The 25,709-nt window shown below is 62.9% G+C and overlaps 2 protein-coding genes across 2 annotated transcripts in view; both read left to right on the forward strand.

Annotated features, from left to right (window-relative positions):
- The first annotated feature begins 1,984 nt into the window (after positions 1 to 1,984).
- On the forward strand, positions 1,985 to 4,071 carry HCRT (hypocretin neuropeptide precursor). The gene is made up of 2 exons (XM_065422850.1): positions 1,985 to 2,047; positions 3,616 to 4,071. The coding sequence occupies exons 1-2, from the start codon at positions 1,985 to 1,987 to the stop codon at positions 4,069 to 4,071; spliced, it is 519 nt and encodes a 172-aa protein (XP_065278922.1).
- Positions 4,072 to 7,111: 3,040 nt separating this feature from the next.
- KCNH4 (potassium voltage-gated channel subfamily H member 4) overlaps positions 7,112 to 25,709 on the forward strand; it is a 29,870-nt gene continuing 11,272 nt past the window's right edge. Inside the window, exons 1-8 of the mRNA XM_065422811.1 lie at positions 7,112 to 7,187; positions 16,421 to 16,654; positions 17,117 to 17,303; positions 17,617 to 17,731; positions 20,411 to 20,654; positions 21,006 to 21,163; positions 22,068 to 22,275; positions 24,764 to 24,958. Of these exons, the coding sequence (XP_065278883.1) occupies positions 7,112 to 7,187; positions 16,421 to 16,654; positions 17,117 to 17,303; positions 17,617 to 17,731; positions 20,411 to 20,654; positions 21,006 to 21,163; positions 22,068 to 22,275; positions 24,764 to 24,958 (1,417 nt within the window). The remainder of the gene's footprint in view (positions 7,188 to 16,420; positions 16,655 to 17,116; positions 17,304 to 17,616; positions 17,732 to 20,410; positions 20,655 to 21,005; positions 21,164 to 22,067; positions 22,276 to 24,763; positions 24,959 to 25,709) is intronic.

Below are 25,709 nucleotides of genomic sequence, written 5' to 3' on the forward strand. Positions count from 1 at the left end.
CGGGGTTGGGCCAGCGTGTTACAGGGCATCGCTGGGCACCCAGCGTGCTGACGTGGGGGTCTCCGAGAGGAGCTCACGCCTGGTCCGGCTCACCACCAGCTTGCCAACCTGCCGCTGCCCCAGAGCTTCCCGGCAAGGAAACGTTCCTGGATGGGGCTCAGGGGCCAGGAAGCCACCAGCTGTGCCCTGGCTCATGGGCTGCCTTCCCGGCCCCACCTGGGGGTCAGGGCCCAGGGCGGAGCTGGTGAGTGCAGCCTGGAGCAGGGGCCTGGCCATGGGGCTGGGCAGGGAACTGCCCCAGGGGGTTGGGCGCGATTACCAGGGTTCTGCTGGTGGGACTCCGGCGGCAGGATCGAGTCACAGAGCAATAGGGGGCTGCCCGGCCCAGCGCGAGCCGAGAAACCAGCGCTGAGCCGGGCGGGGTTTCCGCACAGGCAGCAGAAGCTGGGAGCAGCCCCCCCCCATGTTTTCAGAGCAGGGTCAAAGCTGCGGCGTTATAAAGAGCAAACCCCAAGCTGATGCAGCGGCTGCTGTTTGTCTGGGGGGCGGGGGCGGAGGCAGGGCGGGGACTGGTTGCACTCCCGAGATGGGCAGCCACAGCTGGGTCCGGGGAGCTCAGCAAATCTGGCCCTTCGCCGCCAGGAGCCAAGCTGGGCCCGGCATGGGGCACCCCTGGGGCACAGGCTGTACGTGCCCCCCCCCCCCCGCGGGAGGAGGACCCTCGCTGCTCCCGTGGTGACCGTGTGATGCCCGGGAAGGAGGCAGCGGCTGGAGCAGCCGGAGGCGCAGCCAGTCGCTGCTGGGACTCGGCCTGCCTGGGCTCCCGGCCCCGCTCTCCGGCCAGGTCGGAGTGCCAGGTGCCCGCCCCCAGCGCCACCCGCAGGTGGGGCTCCTGCCAGCTGGGCGGCTTTGCTGGTGACAAACCCTGGCCCGTTGCCTTGGCGATTGCCCACAGTCGTCTCCTGCCCTTGGTGCGCAGGGATGGAGCTCCTGGCCCTCCCCAGTTCCCGCAGGAGTGATGGGGAGGCCCTGGGTCATGGACCCTCAGGGGATGTCTCTGCCCCCCTGCCCAGTCCTCTGCAGGGCACGGTCCGTCAGGGAGCAGCCTGTCCCTGGGGGCACCCCCCGCACCGCCCCCCAAGTGCCATCCAGCTTGCAGCAAGGTGCCCATGGCTGGGCACAGATGCCAGCTTGGGGGTGGCAGCGCGGAGGTTCTTGGCCTGAGCTGTGGCTGCCCCTCCCAGGCCACGGGGCCTGACCCACAGGCAGGGTGAGGACTGACAGGGCCCCAGGGCTGAGCAGGGGCCTCCTTTGGGGCTGGAAATGGGGGGTGCTGCCCCTGGCTTGGAGAAGTAATAGCCCAAATCTGGGGTTTCCATCACCAGTGCCCCCCCTCCAATAAAACATGTTCCAGCGTCCCTGGGGGGCGGATTCTCCCTCCGCGCTCTCCGCCTGCAGGGCCTGGCTCTCCGGGGGCTCGGAGGTGCACCGTGCCACGGCCACGTGCGGCCACGCCGGCACCTCTGACGTGCCAGGGACGGAAGCAGCTCGGCTGCCGGGCCCCCTTTGTTGGGGCCAGGTAATTAGCCTAATGGGGCCCAGTCTCCCCCTCCCCCCCCGCCGCTGACCTTCTGGCTGCTTTGTGCCGTGCGGGCCGGCGGATTCCTTCGGAAGTTACAGGCTCATTAGCGCCAGGCGACGCGGCCTGTCTCCATCCCGCACGACCACCAGCCACTCGGCTCCGGCCGCCGCATAATGGGGAGCCACAAATGAGGGAACGGGCCTCGCCCGTCTCCAAGCAACGGGGGACAATGGGCACGTGTCTCCCAGAGACTGGCCCGTCCTGCAGCCCCAGCCCACTGCTGGCAGCACGGTTGTGCGGGGGCTGGGGAGGGCAGGGAATGAGTTTCGGGGCAGCCTGGCCCTATAAAAGCCTGGGCTGCCAGGGAGAGCGGCTCAGGGTGTCGCTGCTCCTCACCGGGTCATGCCCAAGCTTCGCTCAGGTCCTCGCAGACACCTCGGACCCATGGAGGTGCCCAACGCCAAGGTACGGCGCCAGGGCCTGGCCACCAGGGCTGGGCTGGGCAGAAGAGAGGCCGCAGTGCAGGGAGGTCTCGCGCCAGCAAGGGCACAGTTGGGAAGGGGCAGGTGTGCAGCACGAGGGGGAGGCGAGCACGGTGACTGGGGGTGGCGCGATGGTGGCCTTGAACCCCAGGCTGGCATGTCTCCGTGTCTCCCCGCCCCATGTGCCACCCTGGTGAGCAGCTCTGGGGAGGAGCCCAGCCTGTCCTGCCCTCGGGGGACGCAGGCCGGGGTGCAAATGGCATCTGCTTTGTCCATTCCCGGTGTCTCTCCTGATCCCAGTGGGGTCCCAGAACCCACCGAGACGCCCCCTCCCCTGCCCCACGAGCCCTGGAGCCGGCCTGCTGGGCCACGTAGGACACTGGGGAGGCAAAGACCTGCTAGGGCTGCACGCTGGGCCCGGGTCTGTCCCGCCTGGCGCCTGTGGTCCAAGCCGCCCTGGCCTTGCGTCCGCTGCGTGAACCGCTCCCCACTCAGCACCGTGGTGCGTTGCACGAGCGTTGCATGGGGTCAGTGGTCTGGCTGAGCGCCAGGTGTCGCAGAACCGAGTCCCACTCAGTGTTAAAGGGAGACCCAGCAGCTGTTATATTTAACCCCTTCCCGACCCTGCCCGGGTGCAGCCTGACCCTGCCGGCCACGCCCGAAACGGGGTGAGCTTCCCACCTGCCCCAGACCCGCCTCACCCCGGAGGGCTCCCTGGGGGCAGCTTGGTCTCCATGACGCACCCTCTGCCAGCCAGGGGGCCAATTAGCGCTAATTGCAGCCGTGGCTGTTTCTCCTGCATGGAAAGGGGCGGGGGCTGCAGTGTTGCCATGGGGTGAGAGGCAGGGGACAGTGTGTGGCTGGTCCCTTTGTCTTGGATTTTGGAGCAGGTTGCTAGGGCCTGTGCAAAGGGCGTGTGACAGGCAGGACTCCTGGATTCTGGGAGGGCAGTGGGGGCTAGTGGTTAGGGGCAGGGGCTCAGGACTCCTGGGTTCTAGTCCTGCCATGGGAGGGTCGTGCAGCCCAGCTAGTGCAGAAGGGTGTGGTGAGGTGTGAAGCCGGCTGGGGGGTGGCTATGGGAGACTGGGGCGTGCTGGTTCTTTTAGGGGAAGCGTTTGCTGAGGGTTCACAGTGGGGCAGGGCAGTGAGGTGGCGCCCACGTGGGGTTTGCTGGGAGAGGGTGGGGCTGGGCCTGTGAGGTGTGTGGGGTTGGCTGGGGGAGCTTGTTGGGGGCCCCCCCGCAGGCTGGGATGGGCCGGTCGCTGGGCACTACCCAACCAGTCACTAGTGGGGTCAGGGTCAGGGCTCCCGGAGCTGGGCAGCCCAGCACTGCAGGGCGTCTTGCTGGAGCTGTCAGAGCCAGGATGCCAAGCTAGATGGGCCCCTGGGCTGAGCCCGTCTGGCAGCTCCTTTGGGGGGGGGGAAACAGCTTCTTTGCAGCTTGGCTCTGAGATCCGCAGCCTGGGGCAGAGGGGGGCTGAGGCGTCTCTGGGTTTAATCCCATCAATGCCAGCCTGTCCCTGCACTAATGCCTGCCTCTTGCGCCCGCAGCTCCACAGGGCCTGCTGCCTCCTGGTCCTGGCCCTGCTCTGCTCCCTGGCTGCGGCCCGGCAGAGCGTGCCCACGTGCTGCCGCCAGAAGACCTGCCCCTGCCGTGTCTACGACCTGCTGCACGGCTTGGGCAACCACGCCGCCGGCATCCTCACGCTGGGCAAGAGGAAGAGCGGCTCGCGGGCCTTCCAGAGCCAGCTCTACCGCCTCCTGCACGGCTCGGGCAAGCACGCCGCCGGCATCCTCACCATGGGCAAGCGGGCGGAGCTGGCGCCAGAGCAGCCAGCCTCGGCCTGCCGGGCCGTCTCCCCCCGCCCCCCCAGCACGGACGCCCTGCTGCCCCCAGCCATGTGTGCGGCCAACACCGCCCCCGCCAGCACCAGGGAGTGCCGGGGCTTGCTGGACAAGGACTCTGCCAAGGGCCAGAGCGGGGCGGCTGCAAAGAGCTTTTCCTGAAATGGCCGGGGGAGCAGCAGCCCGGGGGGGGCAGCAGCCTGGGGGGGCAGGGGGGATCCACGGGGACTCTTTCAATGACTGTGGGCACCACGGGTCGTTTACAAATAAACTCCAGCCTGAGGCTCACAGCTGTCTGCCTGGCATGTTGTCTCCCAGGAACAGCGCGGCTGGGGGGGAGAGATGGGGTGCCCGGGGACCAGCGGCCAGCTGCTGTCACACGGGTGTGAGAGGCCCAGGTTTGAGCCCCGCTGCCTGGGCTGAAGCAGAAGAGAGGAGGTGCTGGGACCACCCTGAGTGGGGCGAGCTCAGCTCATGGCAGCTCCCCCGGCGGTGGGGGGAGGGGGGACTGCTGCAGGAGCCCATGGCTAAGGGGAGGGTCTCTCGAGAAAGATCGAAGGAGCCTAGGAGCCGGGCTGCGCTCACGGGGAACTGGCCCCCGTGGCCGGCAGGCCGAGCGCTGGGCAAGGCCAGGCGGGCCTGGGAGGGGGCGAGCTGGCTGCACGGGCCTGGCTGGGACGGCTACGGCCTGAGCCCCGAGCACCCCGCGTTCGCACTGCAGGCACCCGGGGGCTGTTCTCCCACTAGCCGGCAGCAGGGCTGTGGCTGGGGTTCCCGGGCTGGTGGTCCGCGGCTCGCAGCATCCGATTTATGTAGCAGATGCTCCGATCTATTGCTCGGTGTCTGAACACCCCACCCCAGCACAGGGGCTGGGCAGTGCTGGCAGCCAGAGGGCAGTGTTGGAAAATAAACCAGCCTGGCTGGGTTGCTGCTGCGGATAGACTCACAGCCAGGGGTCAGCTCCAGGCCTGCCCTGGGCAAGGGGGGGGGGGGGAAGAGCAGCCCCCAGCTCTTGAGCCTGGGGAAGCAAACCCCCCCTTACAGTTAGCGAGCCCCTGGTTCCCCGCCCCTGCCCTGCCTGCTCCACCCCCTGCAGCCCCCGGCGCAGGGCAGGAGCTGAGGAACAGGGCTGCGACGTGACTGGCCCCAGTGCCCACAGGGGTGTGGCAGAGCAAGGACTCGAACCTGGGTCTCCTGCCCTGCCCACGGTGCCAGTTTTCCTCTAGGACACCCCACTGCAGCCAGACTCTTCTCCCACACCCACCCCGGCGCCCTTCGCTGTGGCCCCTTCCTGGGCCCCAGGTTTGACGGGAAACCCTACGCTCCTCCCCTGGATCCTTTGTGAGCCCCTTTATTGCTCCCGCCTGGAACACCCTGTGGAGACGCCAGGCCAGGGCGGGAGGCCAGGGACTTCTCCAAGGACCAGGCTCTGCACCCGGCCACCTGCTCCACCTAAGGCCCGGGGAGGCCAGTCTCTGCTTGGCAGGCCAGGCTGAGCCACCCTGAGCGTCCAGGGCCGGCTCCAGGCACCAGCAAACCAAGCACGTGCTTGGGGCGGCACAATTTCAGGGCCGGCATTCTGGCCATCTTTTTGTTTGGTTGGTTTTTTTTGCTTTGGGCGGCAAAAGCCTAGAGCCGGCCCTGGGGCCGCTGCGGTTCGCGCCGCGGGGGAGCAGCGCCCGCACCTTGTGGCTGGGCCGGGCAGGCTCCGAGCAGGGGACACTCGGGCTGGGGGCCGCCCCGCGGGGCACACGGAGCCACCTGCAGGTGCCGCAGGGCAGCCGCCCCCCCAGCGCCGCAGCCGGGGCTGGGCGAAGCGGCCCGAGCCGCCCAGGGGCTGCGGCAGGGCGGCCAGAAGCAGCAGCGGGGCCATAGAGGGCAGGGTTCTGCCGTGTGGGGCCCATGTCCCGCTCTCCGGGGCTCTACTCCCTCTGGGGCTACCCTGCCCCAGCTCCACAGCCCCCTACCGGGCCCTGGCTCTGCCCTCCCGGGTCCCGGCCGGCCCTGGAGGCGGGAGCCCTGGCTGGAGGGACCCTGGGCTGAGGCGTGGCCCGGGAGCGCCCCTGCTTACCCCGACCCTGCCAGCGCAGGACCAGCTGGAGGCGAGGGGGGAGCGGGCGGAGTCAGCGCTGGTGGGGTGGAGAGCCCAGGGCTGGGGAGGCGGGGGGGGGGGAAGAGAGAGCCCAGAGTTGGGGTGGCAGGGGGTGTGGGTGGGGGAGGGCAGTGGGGGGGGGGTGCAGAGCCCAGGGCTGGGGTGACAAGGGGTGCGGGCGGGGGGGAGAGCCCAGGGCTGGGGTGGCAGGGGGTGCAGGTGGGGGAGGGCACTGGTGGGAGGGGTGAGAGCCCAGGGCTGGGGTGGGGGGCAGCCAAAATTTTTTTTGCTTGGGGCGGCAAAAAACGTAGAGCCGCCCCCTGAGCGTCCCCCCGGGGCTGCGCTGCTTGAACCAGTTTCCGAAGGTCAATGAAAGCAGCGGTGGCACCTGGTGCTGGCAGGGAGCCCTGGCACAGAGCTGAGATTTCAGCGCCACCAGCCAACGCGCTGCAGCGTCAGCCTGGGGCGGATGTACCCGGTGGGGGGCTCAGCCCCTCTTGGGCCCATCGCCGCTCCACACTGATGTGCGCTCAGCCAGGTCAGTGGGAAGGAAAACCCGCTTCAGGCTGGGGCAGCGACCCCAGAGCCTCCCCCCCACATGGTCCCTGGGTGCAGAGCCCTCCCCCCCCCCGCACTGTCAGGGTCCCCCCTCCCACCTGCACAGTCCCTGGGTTCAGAGCCATCCCCCCTCAGCACAGTCCCTGCGTGCAGGGTCCCCCCCCGCACTGTCCCTGGGTGCAGGGTCCCCCCCCGCACTGTCCCTGGGTGCAGGCTCCCCCCCCCCCCGCACTGTCCCTGGGTGCAGAGCCCTCCCCCCCCCCCGCACAGTCCCTGGGTTCAGAGCCATCCCCCCTCAGCACAGTCCCTGCGTGCAGGGTCCTCCCCCCCCCCCGGTCCCTGGGTGCAGGGTCCCCCCCGGCACATCCCTGGGCCCAGGTTTCCCGCCCCGCCTGCAGGGTCCCCCGGGGCGGGGCCGCGCCGAGCAGCCCGGCCGGGATTAGCGGGGGGCGGAGCGGGGCGGCGCACGGGCTGCACCTGCCGCTGGAGCCCCGCTGCCCGAGCTGCAGCCCGCGGGCCGGGCCGGGGAGCGGGCGGGCGGGCGGCGGGGCCATGCCGGTGATGAAGGGGTTGCTGGCCCCGCAGAACACGTTCCTGGACACCATCGCCTCGCGCTTCGATGGCAGCCGTGAGTCTCCGCCGCGCAGCCGGGGGGCCCGGGGCCGGCCGCGGCAGGGCTGGGCTGGGCTGGGCTGGGGGGGGGAACCCGCCTGCGCCCCGGGGCTGGGCTGGGGCAGGGCTGGGGTCCTACTGGACAATAGGGTTGGACTCTCCGGGCCGGGCTTAGAGGGACCCCTCCCCTGGGACCGGGTTCCCTCCGGAGGAAGCTGCCACCCCCCCCCCCAGCTATTTCTTCCCCCCCTCCCCGAGGCTCTGGGTAGTAGCAGAACTGCGTGTGGGGTGTGTCTGTGTGGGGGGGAGGTATCGATACCAGGGATCCATGACCTCAGCCCCAGGCCAGCTGCCCTGCGTGACCCCCTTCTGCAGCTGGGGGGTAAGGTCAGTAGCAGGGATCCCTGGCCACACAGACCCCCCCACAACCCCAGGGCTGGGGATTGGTCTTCTATTGTTGAACCAAGTGCAATGACCCCCCCTCTGCCCCGGGCCCTGCGAAGGGGGGGCCCTGTGAGTGCCTGCGCTGGGTCCCCGCAGACCCAGGGGGGTTGGGGAGGGGGTGACTTCATCAGTGCCCTGGGATCCAGGGAGCTGCCAGGCATGTCCCCTTCCTGCTGCTTCTGGGAGACTGCTCAAGGATCCCCAGCTCATGGGGGCTGCCTCCCCCCAGCTCAGCCAGGCCCCCCACGCTGATCCCCAGCCCATCCCTGTGCCCCCACTATAAAGATGACTGGTCATTTCCAAATAACGCTGCTCCCCTCTGCTGCCGTGGGAGATGGGCTGTGTCCGAGGGGCACCTGGGGGTGTGAGAAGGTTTGGTGTGTCTGGCCAGCACTGAGGCTATTCTGTGTCACCCCACAGCACCCCAGGGAGCAGTGATGGTGGCCAGGAACGCTCTCTCCTGCCAGGTCTCGCTCCCTGGGCAGGAGGGGCCCATAAGGCTCCGATTTTGGCATGAGTATTTTTATGAAAAGTCACGGACAGGACGCAGGCAATAAACAAGAAATCATGGGTTTATTTTTGCCCAAGCTCCGTCGCCAGGGGCTGAAACCCGAGCCCCACATCTGGAGCTGAATTATTGGGATTTTCGAGGGGTCATGGCGGTCTCATAAAATCACGGACTCCGTGACAGATTCGTCGCCCGAGGTCTAAGGCGGGGACACTGGCGTAACAGCCCCTGGCGAAGGCGGGGGCTGGGATCTCTCTCCAAGCGCGCTGCTCACTCCTACCCACGGTGTGCACAATCTGTGTGCGTCCCGGAGAAGGGAAAAGTATCTTTATATCTTCCTGCTGACCTGTCAGTTGGTGGAAAGTGTCAAAAAACCTTCCGCAGACTTCATCTGCCCCTGTCCTGGGAGAGCTTGGCCTGTTCGGAGCCCTCGCTCGGATTAACCCCCCCACTGGCATTCACAATACAGCCTGTTTAAAGTGCTGCCCCCCCAGGGGGAAGGTGTAGTAAGCGTGGCGTTTTGTAAATAAAATGCCATATTGCAGACGTGGGGATTTTCACCCTAAGAGGATTGCGATTTAAATACTTCCAGAAAGATCAATGAAAACTAATTTACCTTTTCCTGGGGCCCCCTGACAGCTTTTCCTAATGAAACCGTCCTAACCCCTTTGCCTGGTGCAGGGAGCGAGCCACCGGCCTCTCCCTGACAGGCTGTCCCACGAGGGAGCCTGAGTCACTGGGGAGATAACCAGGGCGGCTTAGAGCACTGAGCCCCCCACTGCGGAGCCATAGCAGTGCCCAGAATTATGTAAGTGTGGATTAAACGGAATATGGTTTGGGTCAGGCCAGAGGGGAGCACGGCCGGATTTCAGGAGTCCAACCGGAACGTATTGTATTAGGGCACATCGAGTCTTTTGTTGTCTTGATGGACTGGAGGGATTTGGTGCCTCTCCTCTGCGTTGCCAGCTTGTCCCAGACTCAGCACCAGGGACAGTTACCATTGGCCTCCAAGCGCACAGCTCAGCACTGGCCCGGCCCACGTGGAGCGGGGAATGGGGCTTTGTCAAGGGTCCATTTGGAACAACGCTAAGCCCAGCCTGGGGCTGCATTTTCTCCCAGGCCTCCGCAGCTCACCGCAGGCAGAGCACAGACACCGGACACCCAGCTGACTCGGGGCTGGCTAGCGGTGTAGATGGTGAGGCAGGCACTGCTCAGGCGAGCAGACTATCCTAAGGTTCATCCCAGAGGGTCTCTGGACGTGGTTTCCCGATAGCCACAGGTGGCTGGTTAGCCCATCTCGGCCTGGCGGCTGGGATAGGGGGTTGTCTGGTTTGGCTTGTGCTGTTAGCACGTCCCAGGCCAGCCACAGGGGGAGGAAGTACCAGGGAGCAGCTGGGAAGGGAGCAAACGGCCCAGGGCTGCTTATGGTGCTGGCATGCTTGGGAAAGGGCAGGCCAGCTGCTCACGTGCCCGGTGGCTGCCGCTCACCCCAGAGAGCAGCTGCTGGCAAACTGCTGAATTTTCCCCAGCAGAAAATTGAGTTGAAAACAGGTGGTTTTTTTGTTTGTTGTGGAAATTTGGTTTTTTTGGTCAAAAGAACCCCCTGAAGTCTTCTAGTTGCCAAAAGCTGGGACTTCTTCAGCGTTCAGAGTTTCATTTTTTTAAACAAATCTGCCCAATTTTTTTTAAGTGGATATTTTTGGGTGAAAATTCCCATTTTGTCAAAGATCCCTTTTCTGCTGAAGAGACGGCCGCCTGGGGACTTTTCTGCTGGCTGTGCAAGGCTGGACTCCTCCGCCAGTCGCTTGTCTGAGCACCAGCTGCTGAATCCGCGGGCCAGGTGATGGCCGAGCTGCCCGAAGGAGCTCCCCTCAACCTGCTCTGATCCCAGCCCCGGCACTTGGGGAACCCCTTGCTCACGTGGGGAGATGATGTACGTTTGGGATGGAGGCAGCCCTGGTTGGTGCCGCCGTTAATAACCTGAGACAGGCCCAGCCATGGCAGATCCGAGCCCCTTGGACTCTGGGGCAGACTGGGTCCCAATGTGCAGCTGGGGCAGGGGGCTCTCTGAAGATAATGCCAATGGCACCAGAGGGAGCACCTCCAACCCACCAGTCACTTCCCTGGGGACTCTCCTGTTCCCAGGGCGTGTTCTTAGGTACCCAGGAGAGATGGAGAGATCCACAGGGCTGCAGAAGAGCCTCCCAAGGGAGGGGGCAGATGCTTAAAACTGGCCAGGGTGGATCCTCCCCAGGGGCTGGGGCCTGACCCCTAATGTCTGTGATTCTGTTGGAGGAAGAGGCAGCCCGACCCCCAGTCTGTGAGCTGCTGGCACGGTGTGTGGCAATGGCAGATGGCCGCTCCCTGCGTACCCAGCGCCAGCGGGAGAGCTGTGCTGGCGAGGACGGGCTGTGTCTGGGTGAGGGGCGGGCCCTGGGGCACGGCTTGGGCCCTGGGAGCTGGCTGGCCGGGGGCCGAGAGCAAGCAGTCACCGCAGCTGTGCCCAGTGGGCAGAGACAATACAGATAAAGGCACATGCAATTACCGCCCGGCTGGGCGCCCTGGCTCCCCTGCAGCCGCCAGTCCCCGCAGCCCAGATGTTTCAGACAATGACACGGCTCCTGCCCACCCCCAGGAATGATATTTTCAAAGCCCATCCCCCACTTGGCTCCCAGCGTGCTGCAGCACAGGGCTTTGTTCCCCCACCACAGCCACACGCACCAGATGTTTGCATAACGACCTGAGCTCCCAGCAGCGCTGGGGAGAGGCTGCAACTGGGGTTAGGAGAAAGGAGCCAGGACTCCTGGGCTCTGTTCTAGGGAGTGGAGTTGCCTGCAGGGTCCAGGAAAGGGTTAACCCCCTCTGGAGAGGAAGCAGATTTGCCTCTAAGGGCTGCCAGGGCTGGGAAGTGCTGACAGGTTCTGCTCCTTGAGCCCTGGCAGAGGGTCTCGGACCCCTTCAGCCGGCTGAGGGCAGGGCCAGCCCTGGCTCATGTCCCACCCGCTCACCAGTCACTGCACTGCCTGCCACCGATGGGGTGTTGGCGCTTAGTTTGCCAGCTAGCCGGGGGCATTTCGCTGGGCTCAGACATTAGAAACCCCCAGAGCCTCAGTCCTGAGGGGCTGCAGTGTTACCGGTGCCATCCCGGCAGCATCTCCCCGGCTGTACACACACAGGTCTGTGCGCTGTCCCGGGCCGCGGCATGGGTCGGTCGGCAGGAGGCGGCACCGAGAAGGGAGGGGCAGTGGGAACGGAGACACACGTGGGGCCATTGCCCCCGGAGCGACGGCGGAGCTGGCCTGCACCGGGGCGAGGAGCAGGGCGCCCCGGGCCCGCGTGGGGAGAGGCTCCCCGCGATGCTGTGTTTGCGTTTCCAGGGCGATGCGCCGCTGGCGAGGCTCTTTGAGAGACTCTCGGCTTCAGGCCTCAGTGTGGCTTTGATGGGTTTAATGAGGCGTGAAAGGGGGCTCCTCCCAGCGAGGCCTGGTGCTAAATGAACCCTGGCTCACCCATGCAGCAGGCCCGGGCCTGCTGCGTGATGCCGCCCCCCTGGTGGCCCCTTTGGTGCCTGGGCAGCACAGGCGGGGGCAGCAGGGCATGGGGCAGGAGCCCCGGCTGTGCCGTGGTGGGGACCCTGCATTGCCGAGAGTGGAGCCTCTACTAATTCCCCGCCCCGGCCAAGCCAGCAACCCCGGCCCCAGGAGCCAAGAACCTCGCCATGGCCGTTGGGTGTTGATTCCCCAATGCCTCCCGCTCTGAGCTGCAGCAGCGAGGCCCCGGGGCCTCCCCTGGCGGGGGCAGGCGGCCCAGGAGCTGGGGCTTTTTCCAGCCATGGCCTCAGCTGTCCTTGCTCCTGCCCTCGGGCCGCGGGTGCCATTGCTGCCTGTTGTCATGGAAACAAGTGCTGTCGAATGGTGCCGGTGCTGGGTTTACAGCCCCTGGGCCGCAGGGCTACAGCCAAGGCACCGCTGGGCTGGCAGCAGCCTGCGAGCCACGTGCACGCTGGCCGTGGGGGGAAGGGGGCCACCGCTCTGCCCTTGGCGGGTGGAAACCAGCCCGGCTGGCCCCGCTGACTGCACTCAAAGCCATCTGTCTGCGCTGGCCGGGAGCCCGCCAGCAAGGTGCCGTTCCTGACCCTGCCGGGCAGCACTCCCACCCAGTCACCAGCAGCCCGTCGCATGGGGCCGGCTGGCAGCAGCGAGGCCAGGGGCTCGGCCGCGCTGGTTCATGCCCCCTTGGGCCCAGGAGCAAGGCTCTCCCGGCCTAGCGCTACTTAGGCATTGCACGGGCTCGTTCTCAGTGGTGCCAGGGTAAACGCTAATGATCCGACCTTGCCACCCTATAGCATCCTCTGGGACCCTGCAGGGCACCCTGCGTTTAGGATACTGGTGTCTCCTCACGCTAACCCTGCTGCGGGCGGACGCCTGGCGTGGCAGGGATAGGCACTCGGCGCTGGGCTCATCTCCCCGCAGCTTGCCCTGTGCCCATGGCAAGCCCCCGGCTGTCGCGCCTGCGGGGAGCCCTGGCACAGCCCCCGGCTGGGTTTGTTGTTGTTGCTGTTAAGCTGCCTTAGCCCTGCCGGGGGGTGGAGGCACCAGCTGGCGAGGGGGAGGTGCGGCTCGCTTGGCACCACTTCTCTGTGAAGATGGGAGCCAGAAGCTATATCTGGGCTCCCGCGCTCGCCTTCCCACTGAATGGCGAGGGGCAGGGCGTAGCCAGCTCACCCAGCCGGGAGGAGGGGCTGCAGCCCGCGTTGGCCACCGTCACGGGCGCGGGGGTGGGCAAAGCGAGGAGGGGCCCTCAGGAATAGCAGCAGGACGTGGCTGCACAGGGTGACTCCCGGGCACTTTCCGTGGGGTCACCCCGGGGTTGGCGACGTGGCTCTGCTTGGCATGGGGGGTTCCGGAGGCTGGAGAGGAGCAGGGCCAGTGCTGGTGATGTACGACGCATCCCCTAGCCCTGGCCCTTCCTCGCCCCAACTGCCCCCTCTGCATCCTAGGTTCATCGATCCCAAGGCCGGAAGGGACCGTTGTCCTCAGCTGGTCTGACCTCCTGTGTGACCCAGGCCAGGGACCTTCCCCACAGTAATCCTAGAGCAGATCAACAGCCAGCCTTGATTTTTAAATGATCCACCATGACCCCTGGTGAATTGTTCCAAGGATTAATTACTCTCACCATTAAAAACTTACCCCTTATTCCAGTCTGAATTTGTCTAGCTTCCACTTCCAGCCACTGGATCCTTTATACCTTTCTCTGCTAGATTGAGGAGCCCATGATTAAATATTTGTTCGCCATGAAGGCAGGGCCAACGAGACGGGGGGGAAGCCGGTACAAATTACCGGGGCCCGGCGGTCTGGAAGGGGGCCTGGGGCCCGGCTTCCCCCCCGCCCCCCGTCGCCTTACTGGGGCCTGGCGGTCCGGAAGGGGGCCCGGGACCCGGCTTCCCCGGCTTCCCCCCCCCCCCTCATCGGCCCTGTTTAGCCAGTCCGCCCTTGCTGGGGGGCCCGAAAATTTTTTTTCACCGGGGCCTGAACCTGCTTTCGGCGGCCCTGCATGAAGGTACTTGCAGACGGTGATCAGATCACCCCTTAACCTGCTCGTTGGTAAGAGAAATAGATCGAGCTCCTTGAGTCTCACTGTCAGGTAGGTTTTCTAACACTTTAATCATTTTCATTGCTCTTCTCTGACCCCTCTTTGATTTATCAACCTCCTTCCTGAACTATGGGTACCAGAACTGGACCCAGGATTCCAGCAGCGGTCGTGTTAGCTCTTTTGCCACAGCGTCACACTGGGAACTCGTTCAGCTGATTATCACCCCCTGCTCCCAAATCTTGAGTCTCTGCTTCCCGAGGTAGAGTCCCCATCCTGTAAGTGTGGCCTGCATTCTTTGGTCCTAGCTGGCTTGTGACGGAGCAGGGAGCAGGGCGGATTTGTCCTGGGAATGTTGCAGGGGAGTTACATTGGGGATGGAGGACTTCCCTTGAAGGAAGCTACCTGAGCTGTAACCTGAGCCAGGAGGGGGGTTGGGAGAAGTGACACCTTCTGCCCGGGAGACTGAACAAAGGAGAGGAGGAGCAGAGGGGAGGGGGCAGAGAGCTGCCGGAGGAGGTTTTGTTTTCAGTCTTGGGCTGGGTGGAGGAACGCAGGGAACCCCAAGCTGGGGTCTAAGCTCCCTAAACCCCCCAGAAGGACTTGATTGAGGGGTTCTGGTTGTACCTACACGCTCTGCTTGGGACTGTGTTCCTGTCATCTAATAAACCTTCCGTTTTACTGGCTGGCTGAGAGTCACGGTGAATCTCAGGAAGAGGGGTGCAGGGCCTTGACTCCCCCACACTCCGTGACATGGCTACGTTGACATTTGGCCATATTAAAACACACAGTGTTTGCCAGCACCCAGTTTACCAAGTGATCTATCACTCTGTATCAGTGACCTGTCCTCTTAGCTATTTACCACTCCCCAATTTTTGTGTCATCTGCAAACTTTATCAGTGGTGATTTTATGTTTTCTTCCAGGTCGTTGATAAAAATGTTAAATAGTGTAGGGCCAAGAACAGGTACCTTTGGGACTCCAGTGGAAGCAAGCTCCTCAGCCAGCTCTTTTAAAACTCTTGGATGCAAGTTATCTGGACCTGCTGATTTAAACATGTCTGACTTTATTAGCTGCTGTTTAACATCCTCCGGAGATGCTAGTGGAATGGAAAGAGAGTTATCTTATGACACGACTACATCATAGGTTTTTCCCGAAATACAGAACAGAAATATTTATTTAACGCTTCTGTCTGTGACGATGCTGCCTGTGGGAACCAGCTGAGGTCACTCAATTAGCGTGAACTGCAAACAGAACAGGGCAGACAAACCCCAAAAGCTGGTGGTTATTCCAGTACTTAGATTTACCAAGCCAGCCCAAAACACCTTCTGTAGAACCTCACTGGTTACTCAGAGTCCAAACAACGCAGTTCCCTTAAAGTGCCCATCCTCAGGCCTCGGTCCAGACACACCTGTCAGATATGATGCTGATTACTGAAAATCTTATCTCATCATATAAAAGAAAAGGTTCTTCCAATCCCAAAGGATCAGCCACATATCCAGGTCCAATTATAACTTAGATCTTACCCAAAATAGACGCTTATAGCCAATTCTTATTAACTAAGCTAAAATTTGTTAAAAAAGAAAAGAGAGTGTTGGTTAAAAGACAGACAGACTTGAATTCAATTCTTGAGGTTCAGATACATAGCAGAGATGAGCTTGTAGTTGCCAAAAGTCCTTTTAGAAATAGTCCATAGGTTACAGTCCAATGTCCATATTCAGGGTGGCTCCAGTCAATGACTGGGGATCTCAATCCTTGTGGCTTAAGGTTCCCCCTCTTGAAACCCAAAGCAGATCTGAGATGAAGCAGGATTGTGTCCCAGGGTTCTTATACATTTCCAGCAGCCTTTTGGCCTGAGAAAACAGGCTTAATTCTCCTTCTCCCAAACATCCTGGCAATTAGCACAGGGTAATTTATCCATTAAACAGTTCACATACAGGTTACCACAACCTTCAAAGAGACATAGAGACAATAATACTATTTCCCTCAAGTGCCTTCCTAAATGTTAATACTCCTTTTTTTGATCTTTGAATCAAAGCTATAGCAATAGACAAGACTTGTTTACTTTCATCACAAGACCTGAGCAAACATCTCCCCTTCTACCTCTAACAGTGCAGACTTACATTTCAAAGCTCTGTTCATTTACAGATCCTCCTAACCAGTCTCTAAAGTTCGGCCATGGGTAGGTCAGTCTGGGAGTTAATTAACTCTTTCTGGCCCTGTCACCTTTCAATGAGATATTATATCACTCATAACGTCACGCTGCCTTTGCTGCATTATTACTGAGAATTCTACCATTTCCATTTAGTAATGGATCAATGCTATTGTTAGGATTCTCGTTGTTCCTAATATACTTACAAACTCCTTCTATTTCTGGCTTAGCAAGGATGGGGGCGTTGCTAGTTGTTAGAGCAGGAAGGGGAGAGCTGGGAGCTGAAATTCCTGGGTTCCAGCCCAAGCTCTGGGAAGGGGGTGGGGGTCTAGTGGTTAGAGCAGAAGGGCCTGGGAGTCAGGACTCCTGGGTTCTATCCCTGGCTCTGGGAGGAGAGTGGGGACTAGTGGGTTTGAGTGGGGGTGGGGCTGGGAGCCAGGACTCCTGGGTTCTATCCCTGGCTCTGGGAGGGGAGGCTCAGAATGGAAATGCTTCCCAGGATCCCTCCAGAGCACTAACCTGGCCCTGGGGGGGTGGGGTCTGTTTGCTTCTTTCCAGACAGCAACTTCATCCTGGCCAACGCTCAGGTTCACCGCGGCTTCCCTATCGTCTACTGCTCTGACGGCTTCTGCGACCTCACCGGCTTCGCCCGCACCGAGGTCATGCAGAAGAACTGCAGCTGTCGCTTCCTGTACGGGGCCGAGACCAGCGAGTCCGTCCTGCAGTGCATCGAGAAGGTGCTGGATGGGAGGCAGGAGTACCAGACTGAGGTCTGCTTCTACAAGAAGGGCGGTGAGTGGGGCAGCGGGCGCGTGGCTCGCTGCACTCCCAGGGGCCAGCCCCGGCCCATATACTACATGGGTCCCCCGAGCAGAGGAGCCGGCTCCAGGCCCTTAGCTTAACAGCACGTCTGATCCTGCCCAGGCAGCTGCTCCCAACGCCCCAGGCCTTTCACGTAACCCCATGGGTTCAGTGTGTGTCCTGTGGCCCTCTCTAGTGGCTGGCTGATGTGGGGATAACAGCCTACTACTGCTACCAGGTCCTAGAGTTACTCCTGTAACTCACTTCTTAGAGCCTCCTGCTTTTGCGGCTGAAGCTGCAGAGTTGGGTCCCTGCTGGCTGTGGGGATGGGGGGGTTGTGCGCCAACCCGGTCTCATAACGGGAGCGGTGCTGACTAGCCCTGCCCGGCGGCGGTGGGGGTCACTGGCCTTGGGGGCGTTTCCTGGCTCAGCTCCTTTCCCTCCTCCCCGCAGGAGCCGCCTTCTGGTGCCTGCTGGACATCGTGCCCATCAAGAACGAGAAGGGGGAGGTGGTTCTCTTCCTCGTCTCCTTCAAGGACATCACGGAGAGCCGGGGCAAGAGCCACCCGGGCGACAGGAGAGATGGTGCGCCCTGGCCGGGGGCAGGAAGCAAGTGGGGCTGGGGGGAGAATGCCAGGGGGTGGAGTCGGGGCATGGAGCAGGCTGGGGGGAGGGGACAAGCCAGTGTGGTCCTGGTGGCATCTGCTCGGAACCAGGCCGGGCCCTTTCCTGAGGGACCCGCCAGCCCGGATGCTCCCTGGATAGTCGTCGCTCACTCAGGTGGTGAGGAGTGTGAATGAGAAGGGGGAGGGGGCCTTCCCAGGACGGCCCCCGTGTCCAGACGCGGGGCAGCTGGGATGGGGCCCCATCCCAGCACACCTGGTGCCTGCCCCCTGCCCCAGCTCTGAGCACTACCTGAGCCGCTTTCCACCTGTTTCAGAGAAGCACCGGAGCAAGAAGGCGGGGAGCTCCCACCTGCGGGCGGCGCGCAGGCAGGGCCGGACGGTGCTGCACCAGCTCACGCGCCAGTTCACCGGCAAGGAGCGGGGCGAGATGAAGATCAACAGCGTAAGAACCTGCCCCCTGCACCCATGGCTTCCGTCCGGCTCCGAACCACCCCAGCCTGTGCTCCCGGCGTGGCACCGTCCCCTGCCTCTGTGCTGGGCTCCTAGGTCATCCGCGTGACTGCAGTGAGCTAGGTTCTGCTTCCCGCTACCTGTCCACAGTCCGCCTGTGGGTGTCCGGGGGCAGGGGGCAGTGACGGCCCAGGAGCTGCAGGAACCCCCTACCCAAGGAGCCCCTGAGCCCTGTGGGCCAGCTGCTGCCAGGCGGAGGGAGGCGTTTACCCAGCGTTATTCTCCAGTGCTTTGTGCATTAGCCCCTGGGACAGGGAGGTGAGAGAGGCACTAGAGACCAGCCCTGTTCCCAGGGCCGTAGCCTCGTCGGGGCTGGATTAGCTGCCCCGCAGTGGAGCTGTTCGCCAGGCGTCGTGCAAGTGGACAGCAGCTCTGGCTCTGCCCTTGACTGCCAGAGCCATGAAAATTTGCACCTTTAACTGTTTTGGGCAACAGCAGGCAGCACGGGTGGATTATTGTTAATAGCATTAGTGTGAAATGAATTTAGAGGCTGTAATCGGGCGTTCTGCACCTGGCACATCATAATGCTGCTGCTGGGGTCACCTTACACCAGCCTGCGCTTCATGTGCTGCTCCGTACAGAACTGCAGCTCGCAGACGTGCCAGCCCTGCGTAGTGGCGTCTGGACCTGGGTCCCCCTGCAGCGTTCGGCAACGGGAGCGCTGACTCCTGCAGGGAGTTCTGGTGGGGCCTCGTTCCTCCTCCGCTCGCTGCTCTGAGTGAGCAGCCCCGGCCCGACCCCCAGCCAGCCGGGCCTTCCTCCGCGGTCGGGCGCGTGCTCGCTCGTCTTGGGCAGGGCTTCCCAGAGGATTCAGGGGGCCGGGGGCAAAGCCATTTCAGGGGCCCCTTCCATTAAAAAAAAGTTGCAATACTATAGAATACTATATTCTCATGGGGGCCCCAGTGGGGTCTGGGGCAAATTGTTCCACTTGCCCCCCCCTCTGGGTGGCCCTGGTCTCGGGAGGGCTGCTCGGGGGCCAGCACGCTGGTTTGTTATTGTAGGCTTGCTGCGGGAGGGCTGGGGGCCAGCATGTCGGTTTGTTATTGTAGAGTTTCTGGGGGAGGGCTGAGTCCCAGCATGCTGGTTTGTTATTGTAGGGTTGCTGGGGGAGGGCTGGGGGCCAGCACGCTGGTTTGTTATTGTAGGGTTGCTCGGGGGAGGGCTGGGGGCCAGCACGCTGGTTTGTTATTGTAGGGTTGCTGGGGGAGGGCTGAGTCCCAGCACGCTGGTTTGTTATTGTAGGGTTGCTGGGGGAGGGCTGGGGGCCAGCATGTTGGTTTGTTATTGTAGGGTTGCTGGGGGAGGGCTGAGTCCCAGCACGCTGGTTTGTTATTGTAGGGTTGCTGGGGGAGGGCTGAGTCCCAGCACGCTGGTTTGTTATTGTAGGGTTGCTGGGGGAGGGCTGGGGGCCAGCATGTTGGTTTGTTATTGTAGGGTTGCTGGGGGAGGGCTGAGTCCCAGCACGCTGGTTTGTTATTGTAGGGTTGCTGGGGGAGGGCTGAGTCCCAGCACGCTGGTTTGTTATTGTAGGGCTGCTGGGGGAGGGCTGGGGGCCAGCACCCTGGTTTGTTATTGTAGGGTTGCTTGGGGGAGGGCTGAGTCCCAGCACGCTGGTTTGTTATTGTAGGGTTGCTTGGGGGAGGGCTGAGTCCCAGCACGCTGGTTTGTTGTTGTAGGGTTGCTGCGGGAGGGCTGGGGTCAGCACGCTGGTTTGTTATTGTAGGGTTGCTGGGGGAGGGCTGAGTCCCAGCACGCTGGTTTGTTGTTGTAGGGTTGCTGGGGGAGGGCTGGGGGCCAGCACGCTTGTTTGCTTTCCCCACTCTGCTCCTGGGCTGCCCCATTCCCCACCCCCAGGCCTGGCTGCCTCCGGAGAGGGTTCGGGGCAGGGGCTGACTTGAGCAGATGGTGCTCCAAGCCAATGGCCCTACGTGCCTGGGGCGGAGGATGGAAACACCCTTGTCTCTACGACTGCAAATCACCTCCGAGCCTGCTTAGGGCAAGCTGCTGATGGCGGGTGTCCCCTTGCGGCCCGCGGGACCCTCGCCAAGCCGGGAGCCGCCCGGCAGCCTGGATTCACTGCCGGACTAAGGAGCTTTCGGGGAGTGCAGGTGCTGAGTGGTTAGTGCAGCGGCTGCTGTGGTGCAGATTATCCTGGCCTGATGGAGATGACAGAGAGATTCCCTCCCCCCCCCCCCAGCACTCCCTGCATTACCCCAGTCGCCCCGGGTCAGGTCATGCCTGCAGCTGGCTGGCGCTCCTGAGGGGTGGGGAGGTTGTATTGGGCTCAGAATGGGCGAGGAGGTTGGTGGGTGTCAGGGCGTCTGTGTCCCTGCCCGGGGATGCCTGTCCTGTTTGTCAGAGCAGCTCTCTGGGGCACAGGCCTGGTGCTATTCGTAGCAATCTCTGCTGCAGGCCCCTCACCCTGGTATTGGGCCTTGTGCATCGTGCTGATAGCCATGGGGGACTGTCCCTCCCCTCGTGCCTCGTGACATGTGCCCCTCTGTGCCTGACCCCCACTGGACGTGAGTCTGCTCCCACCCCCTGCAGCTGGCTCCACAGGTCCTCGGCTGGATCCCAGCTAGTGCCAGCCTCTGCTGTCTTCCTTCCCCAGAGCGTCTTTGGGAGCAAGCCGTCTGTTCCCGAGTACAAAGTGGCCTCGGTGCAGAAATCCCGCTTCATCTTGCTGCACTACAGCATCTTCAAGGCCCTGTGGGACTGGCTCATCCTGCTGGCCACCTTCTACGTGGCCGTCACCGTCCCCTACAACGTCTGCTTCACCGGCACCGAGGACAGTCTGGCCGCCGCCCGCAGCACCATCGTCAGCGACATCGCCGTGGAGATGCTCTTCATCCTGGGTAGGGCCGAGGCTGGGCTGGGCTGTGGGGGCCTGGGCAGGGGGGTTCACTCAGCGCGGGGCGGTCAGACCCTCTTGGCTGGGGAAGCGGGAGCCTGCTCTCAGCGGGCTGACACCACTGCAAGTAGCTGAGACGACGTCGAGGCCGGAGCTCAGCTCTGTGCCGGGGGCGCGGCTCCATGGGTGCTCAGAGTGCTCTGGGCTGGGTCTGAGTGCCCGGGGTCCAGGCTGGCGTCTGCCCCGGGGAGCAGGGCCCTGCAGCGCGGGGTGCGGCGGGGGCCAAGGCTGGGCGGCTGTGATCAGGGTTCTGGCGGCAGTGCGGGGCAGTGACCGGGTCGGCCCTTCTCTGCAGACATCGTCCTGAACTTCCGCACCACCTTCGTCAGCCAGTCGGGGCAGGTGGTGTACGACACCCGCTCCATCTGCATCCACTACGTGGCCACCTGGTTCTTCGTGGACCTGATCGCAGCCTTGCCCTTCGACCTCCTGTACGCCTTCAACGTGACCGTGGTGAGTGCCAACCCGGGGGGGGGGGGCGCTGGGGTCTCCCCTGTCCCGTCTCCGCAGGAGCCATCGGGGTGAGGGGAGAGCAGCCCACCCAGCCCAGTTGAACCCGAGAGAGCCGCAAACCGTCCGCAGCGTGAAATCTCCCCCCGGCTGAATCCTCACCCTGCAAAGTAGCTGGACACACGTGTGAACGGACGCACGCGTGCAAACACACCTGTGCATGTGCAAACGGGCACAGCAAGGCCTCCGTGCTCCAAGAGACACACACACACGTGCAAATGCATTCTCCTGCACACCCAGCTTCGTTTGCACCTGCAGAGACGTGTGTAAAATTACAGACACACGTGCTGCCAGGTGAACACATAGTGTTCCGATAATGCCGAGAGACCAGACAGCGGCTGGGGTGGGCAGGGAGGGCCCGGGCCCCAGCCCGTCCACAGAGGCCCTGGGCAGGAGCGACGGATGCATTAGGAGCGCCATATTCACCTCAGGCATCAGCCATCAGGAACAGGGGGTGTCGGCCCGGGCCAGGAGGGGGGCCTGTGCCTTGCATGATGCTGCGGCTCATGCCCGGGCCCCACGTGCCGTGGGAATGGATCCAAGTTCAGGGGCTGCCAGCAGCAGGGTGTGACCCAGAGTAGCCCACTGACGGGAGCATCCTGGCAACAAACTGCTGGTCTCGAGCCCCTTCCCAGCGTGAGACCTCGGGCTGCAGCGGGACGTCAGCCAGGCGGGGGAGGGCAGTGGTGCCGAGGCCTGCCGGGCACCGGGCTGGGCTGCGCCCAGGGCTGAATTTCCCCCGGACTAGTTCTTTAAGCTGTTTCCCATCCGGCCCTGGGCAGAGGCTGCCCTAGCGCCCGCTCTCAGTGACGAGCGCCTCTGCTTCTCTCCCCGCCCGCCAACCCAGACCTCGCTGGTGCACCTGCTGAAGACCGTGCGTCTCCTGAGGCTGCTGCGCCTGCTGCAGAAGCTGGACCGCTACTCCCAGTACAGCGCCATGGTGCTCACCCTGCTCATGTCCATGTTCGCCCTGCTCGCCCATTGGCTGGCCTGCATCTGGTACGTGATCGGCCGGAAGGAGATGGAAAGTAACGACCCCCTGACCTGGGACATCGGTGAGTCAGGCGGGGTGCACGGGTCTGAGCCGGGCGGGTCCGAGCGGGTGGGCACAGGACTCCTGGGTTCTGTTGCTAGCTCTGGGAGGGGAGTGGGATCTAGTGGTTAGAGCAGGTGGGGCTGGGAGTCAGGATGCCTGGGTTCTATTCTAGCTTTCCCATGGACTGCTTGTGTGATCTAGGCAAGTTACTGCCTTGCCCCGTGCCTCAGTTTCCCCACCTGTACAAGGCAGATACTGAGGCTGGCCCACCCCCCAGGGTCCTGTGCTGAGGGCCCAGGACTAGATTTGGCTGGCGGGTGGCTATCGACGAGCAACGCATCCTTCCCGCTGCCGCCGCTCAGCAGGAGCCTTCTGTAACGGTGCTGGTTCTGGTGGGACACTGCTTTGAGCAGGGGGTGGGATGACCTCCTGAGGTCCCTTCCAACCCTGAGATTTTAGGATTCTATGATTCTGAGAGTGCCAGTTCAGGACAAATTGCTTCGAGCAGGGCAGTTACAGCCCCAAACCAGCCAGACTAAGAGGACTTTGGTCTCACCCCACTGGCTAACCACAAGTCTCACAAGCAATCTCCTTAGACACTCCAGTTTCCCAGTATCACCACCAGCGCCACTCGTTATGGGGACAAATGGTTATGAAAACCAAGACCCCAGTAAAAGAAAAAAGGTTCTCTCAATCCCAAAGGACCAAACCCCAGACCCAGGTCAATATACAAATCAGATCTTACCCACAAATCATGGTGTTGCCAGTCCTTTGGAATCTAAAATCTAAAGGTTTATTTATAAAAGGAAAAAGATAGAGATGAGAGCTAACATTGTTTAAATGGAATCAATGACATATAGTAATGGCAAAGTTCTTGGTTCAGTCTTGTAGCAGTGATGGAATAAACTGCAGGTTCAAATCAAGTCTCTAGAACATCCCCCGCTGGGATGGGTCATTCAGTCCTTTGTTCAGAGCTTCAGTTTGTAGCAAAGTCCCTCCAGAGGCAAGAAGCAGGATTGAAGACAAGATGGAGATGAGGCAGCTGCCTTTTATAGTCTCTCCCAGGTGTAAGGACACCTCTTCGTTCTTACTGTGGAAAATTACAGCAAAATGGAGTCTGGAGTCACATGGGCAAGTCACATGTCCTTGCATGACTCAGTGCTTTACAGGCGGCAGCCGTTGCTCACACGCCATCTTGAACATCCCCGGTAGACTTCTTATGTGGATTGGAGTCCTCCAGGGTCTATTGTCCGTTAAGTGTTTCTTGATTGGGCCCTTAACTTGCAAATTCCTTTCTCAAGAAGCTGACCAAATGCTTTACTTCTTAGGCTTCTTAGAATCAAAACACATTGAGATACAAGTACCTAGCCAATACTCCTTACTTTAACTACACAAATGGTACACACATACAGCCAGCATCATCCTAACCAGCCAGCCATAACCTTCCACAGACACCTCACACGACAACCTTTGTACAATATTTGCTGTGAATATATAACAGCGGTTGCACCGATGATCTGTTCGGTCACAGGTGATGTCAGTACTGTCACACCTTCAAAGGAGGCGGAGGCCAGGTCTGGTGGGGGCCAGCAGGGCCGGGCACTAGACTGTTCTGTGCGGCCTGGGGGATGTGCGCAAAGGCCCAGCACAAGATGGGGGGCATGGCTGCAGCCATGGGGCATCCCCAGGCCTCATGCTGGCTCCGTGCGCAGGACTCAAGCACGGGTGGTGGAGGGCCAGCCTGCCCCCTCCGCAGGGGGAGTCCAGCCGCCTGCAGCCGCTGGGGTGAGCCAGGCCCCCCCGCTGCAGGCAGGGAGAGCTCTCCAAGCCGTGGGGGTGGCCTGGCAGTCGTAGGGCCCAGGGGCAGTGGTGCGAGAAGCCCCTGGCTGCATTGGGCAGGCCAGGATGGGTGGGGGAAGGGAGGGCACTGGGGGAGTTGATGGCCAGGCAGGGATCCGATCCCCTCTCGCTCTAGGAGCCGTTGGGTGGGAGCTCCTGGTCTGGCAGAGCGACGGGGCAGCCAGGCAGGCACAGCCGGGGGCTTACCAAAGCGCATCTCGCCCTGGCAGACACCACGCCGGGCTGCGTGGACCCCACCCCGTCGCTCGTCCCTGCCTTAGTCAGGGGATCGAGCCCTGAGCGCCTGTGCCGGCGGCGAGCGCTTGGCCCCGGTGATGCGGAGGGAGGGAGACGTGGCCCCGCTCCAGCCGAAGCCTGGGGCCAGAGAGCGGGCTCTGGCTGTGGAGCTGAAGGCTCTGGGACTAGCTGGCCCGAGTGAGACGGGAATGACCCAGCCGGGCTGGCCCCGCTCCCAGGGCAAGTCGCGGTGGCAGCATGTGGCACAGACACTGGCCGGGCCAATGCTCCTGGGTGCCACGCTGGAGCCGAGGGGCAGCGATGCCCAGCAGGGGGCTGCTCTGGGCTCCCCCGTGGGCTGGCTGTCGGGGCGCTGGACCGGCCCCCACCGCGAGCGCCAGCCGACTGTAACTCCTCGCTGTGCTTGGCAGGCTGGCTCCATGAGCTGGGCAAGAGGCTGGAGGCGCCCTACGTCAACAGCTCCGTGGGGGGCCCGTCTGTCCGCAGCACCTACATTGCCTCCCTCTACTTCACCCTCAGCAGCCTCACCAGCGTGGGCTTCGGCAACGTCTGTGCCAACACCGACGCCGAGAAGATCTTCTCCATCTGCACCATGCTGATCGGGGGTGAGCCGGGCGGGGCCAGGCAAGGGGGCATGCGTCCTGTGCTGGGGGGGAGCCAGGCAGGGCCAGGCAAAGGGACATGCGTCCTGTGCTGTGGGGGGAGCCGGGCAGGGCCAGGCAAAGGGACATGCGTCCTGTGCTGGGGGGGAGCCATGCGGGGCCAGGCAAGGGGACATGCGTCCTGTGCTGGGGGAGAGCCAGGCAGGGCCAGGCAAAGGGACATGCGTCCTGTGCTGTGGGGGGAGCCGGGCAGGGCCAGGCAAGGGGACATGCGTCCTGTGCTGGGGGGGAGCCAGGCAGGGCCAGGCAAAGGGACATGCGTCCTGTGCTGGGGGGGAGCCAGGCAGGGCCAGGCAAAGGGACATGCGTCCTGTGCTGGGGGAGAGCCAGGCAGGGCCAGGCAAAGGGACATGTGTCCTGTGCTGGGGGGGAGCCAGGCAGGGTCAGGCAAAGGGACATGCGTCCTGTGCTGGGGGGGAGCCAGGCAGGGCCAGGCAAAGGGACATGCGTCCTGTGCTGGGGGGGAGCCAGGCAGGGCCAGGCAAAGGGACATGCGTCCTGTGCTGGGGGGGAGCCGGGCAGGGCCAGGCAAAGGGACATGCGTCCTGTGCTGGGGGGGAGCCGGGCGGGGCCAGGCAAGGGGACATGCGTCCTGTGCTGGGGGGGGAGCCAGGCAGGGCCAGGCAAAGGGACATGCGTCCTGTGCTGTGGGGGGAGCCGGGCAGGGCCAGGCAAGGGCACATGCGTCCTGTGC

Source organism: Emys orbicularis, chromosome 25 (assembly GCF_028017835.1).
Source record: "Emys orbicularis isolate rEmyOrb1 chromosome 25, rEmyOrb1.hap1, whole genome shotgun sequence".
In the NCBI taxonomy this organism is placed as follows: Eukaryota; Metazoa; Chordata; order Testudines; family Emydidae; genus Emys; species Emys orbicularis.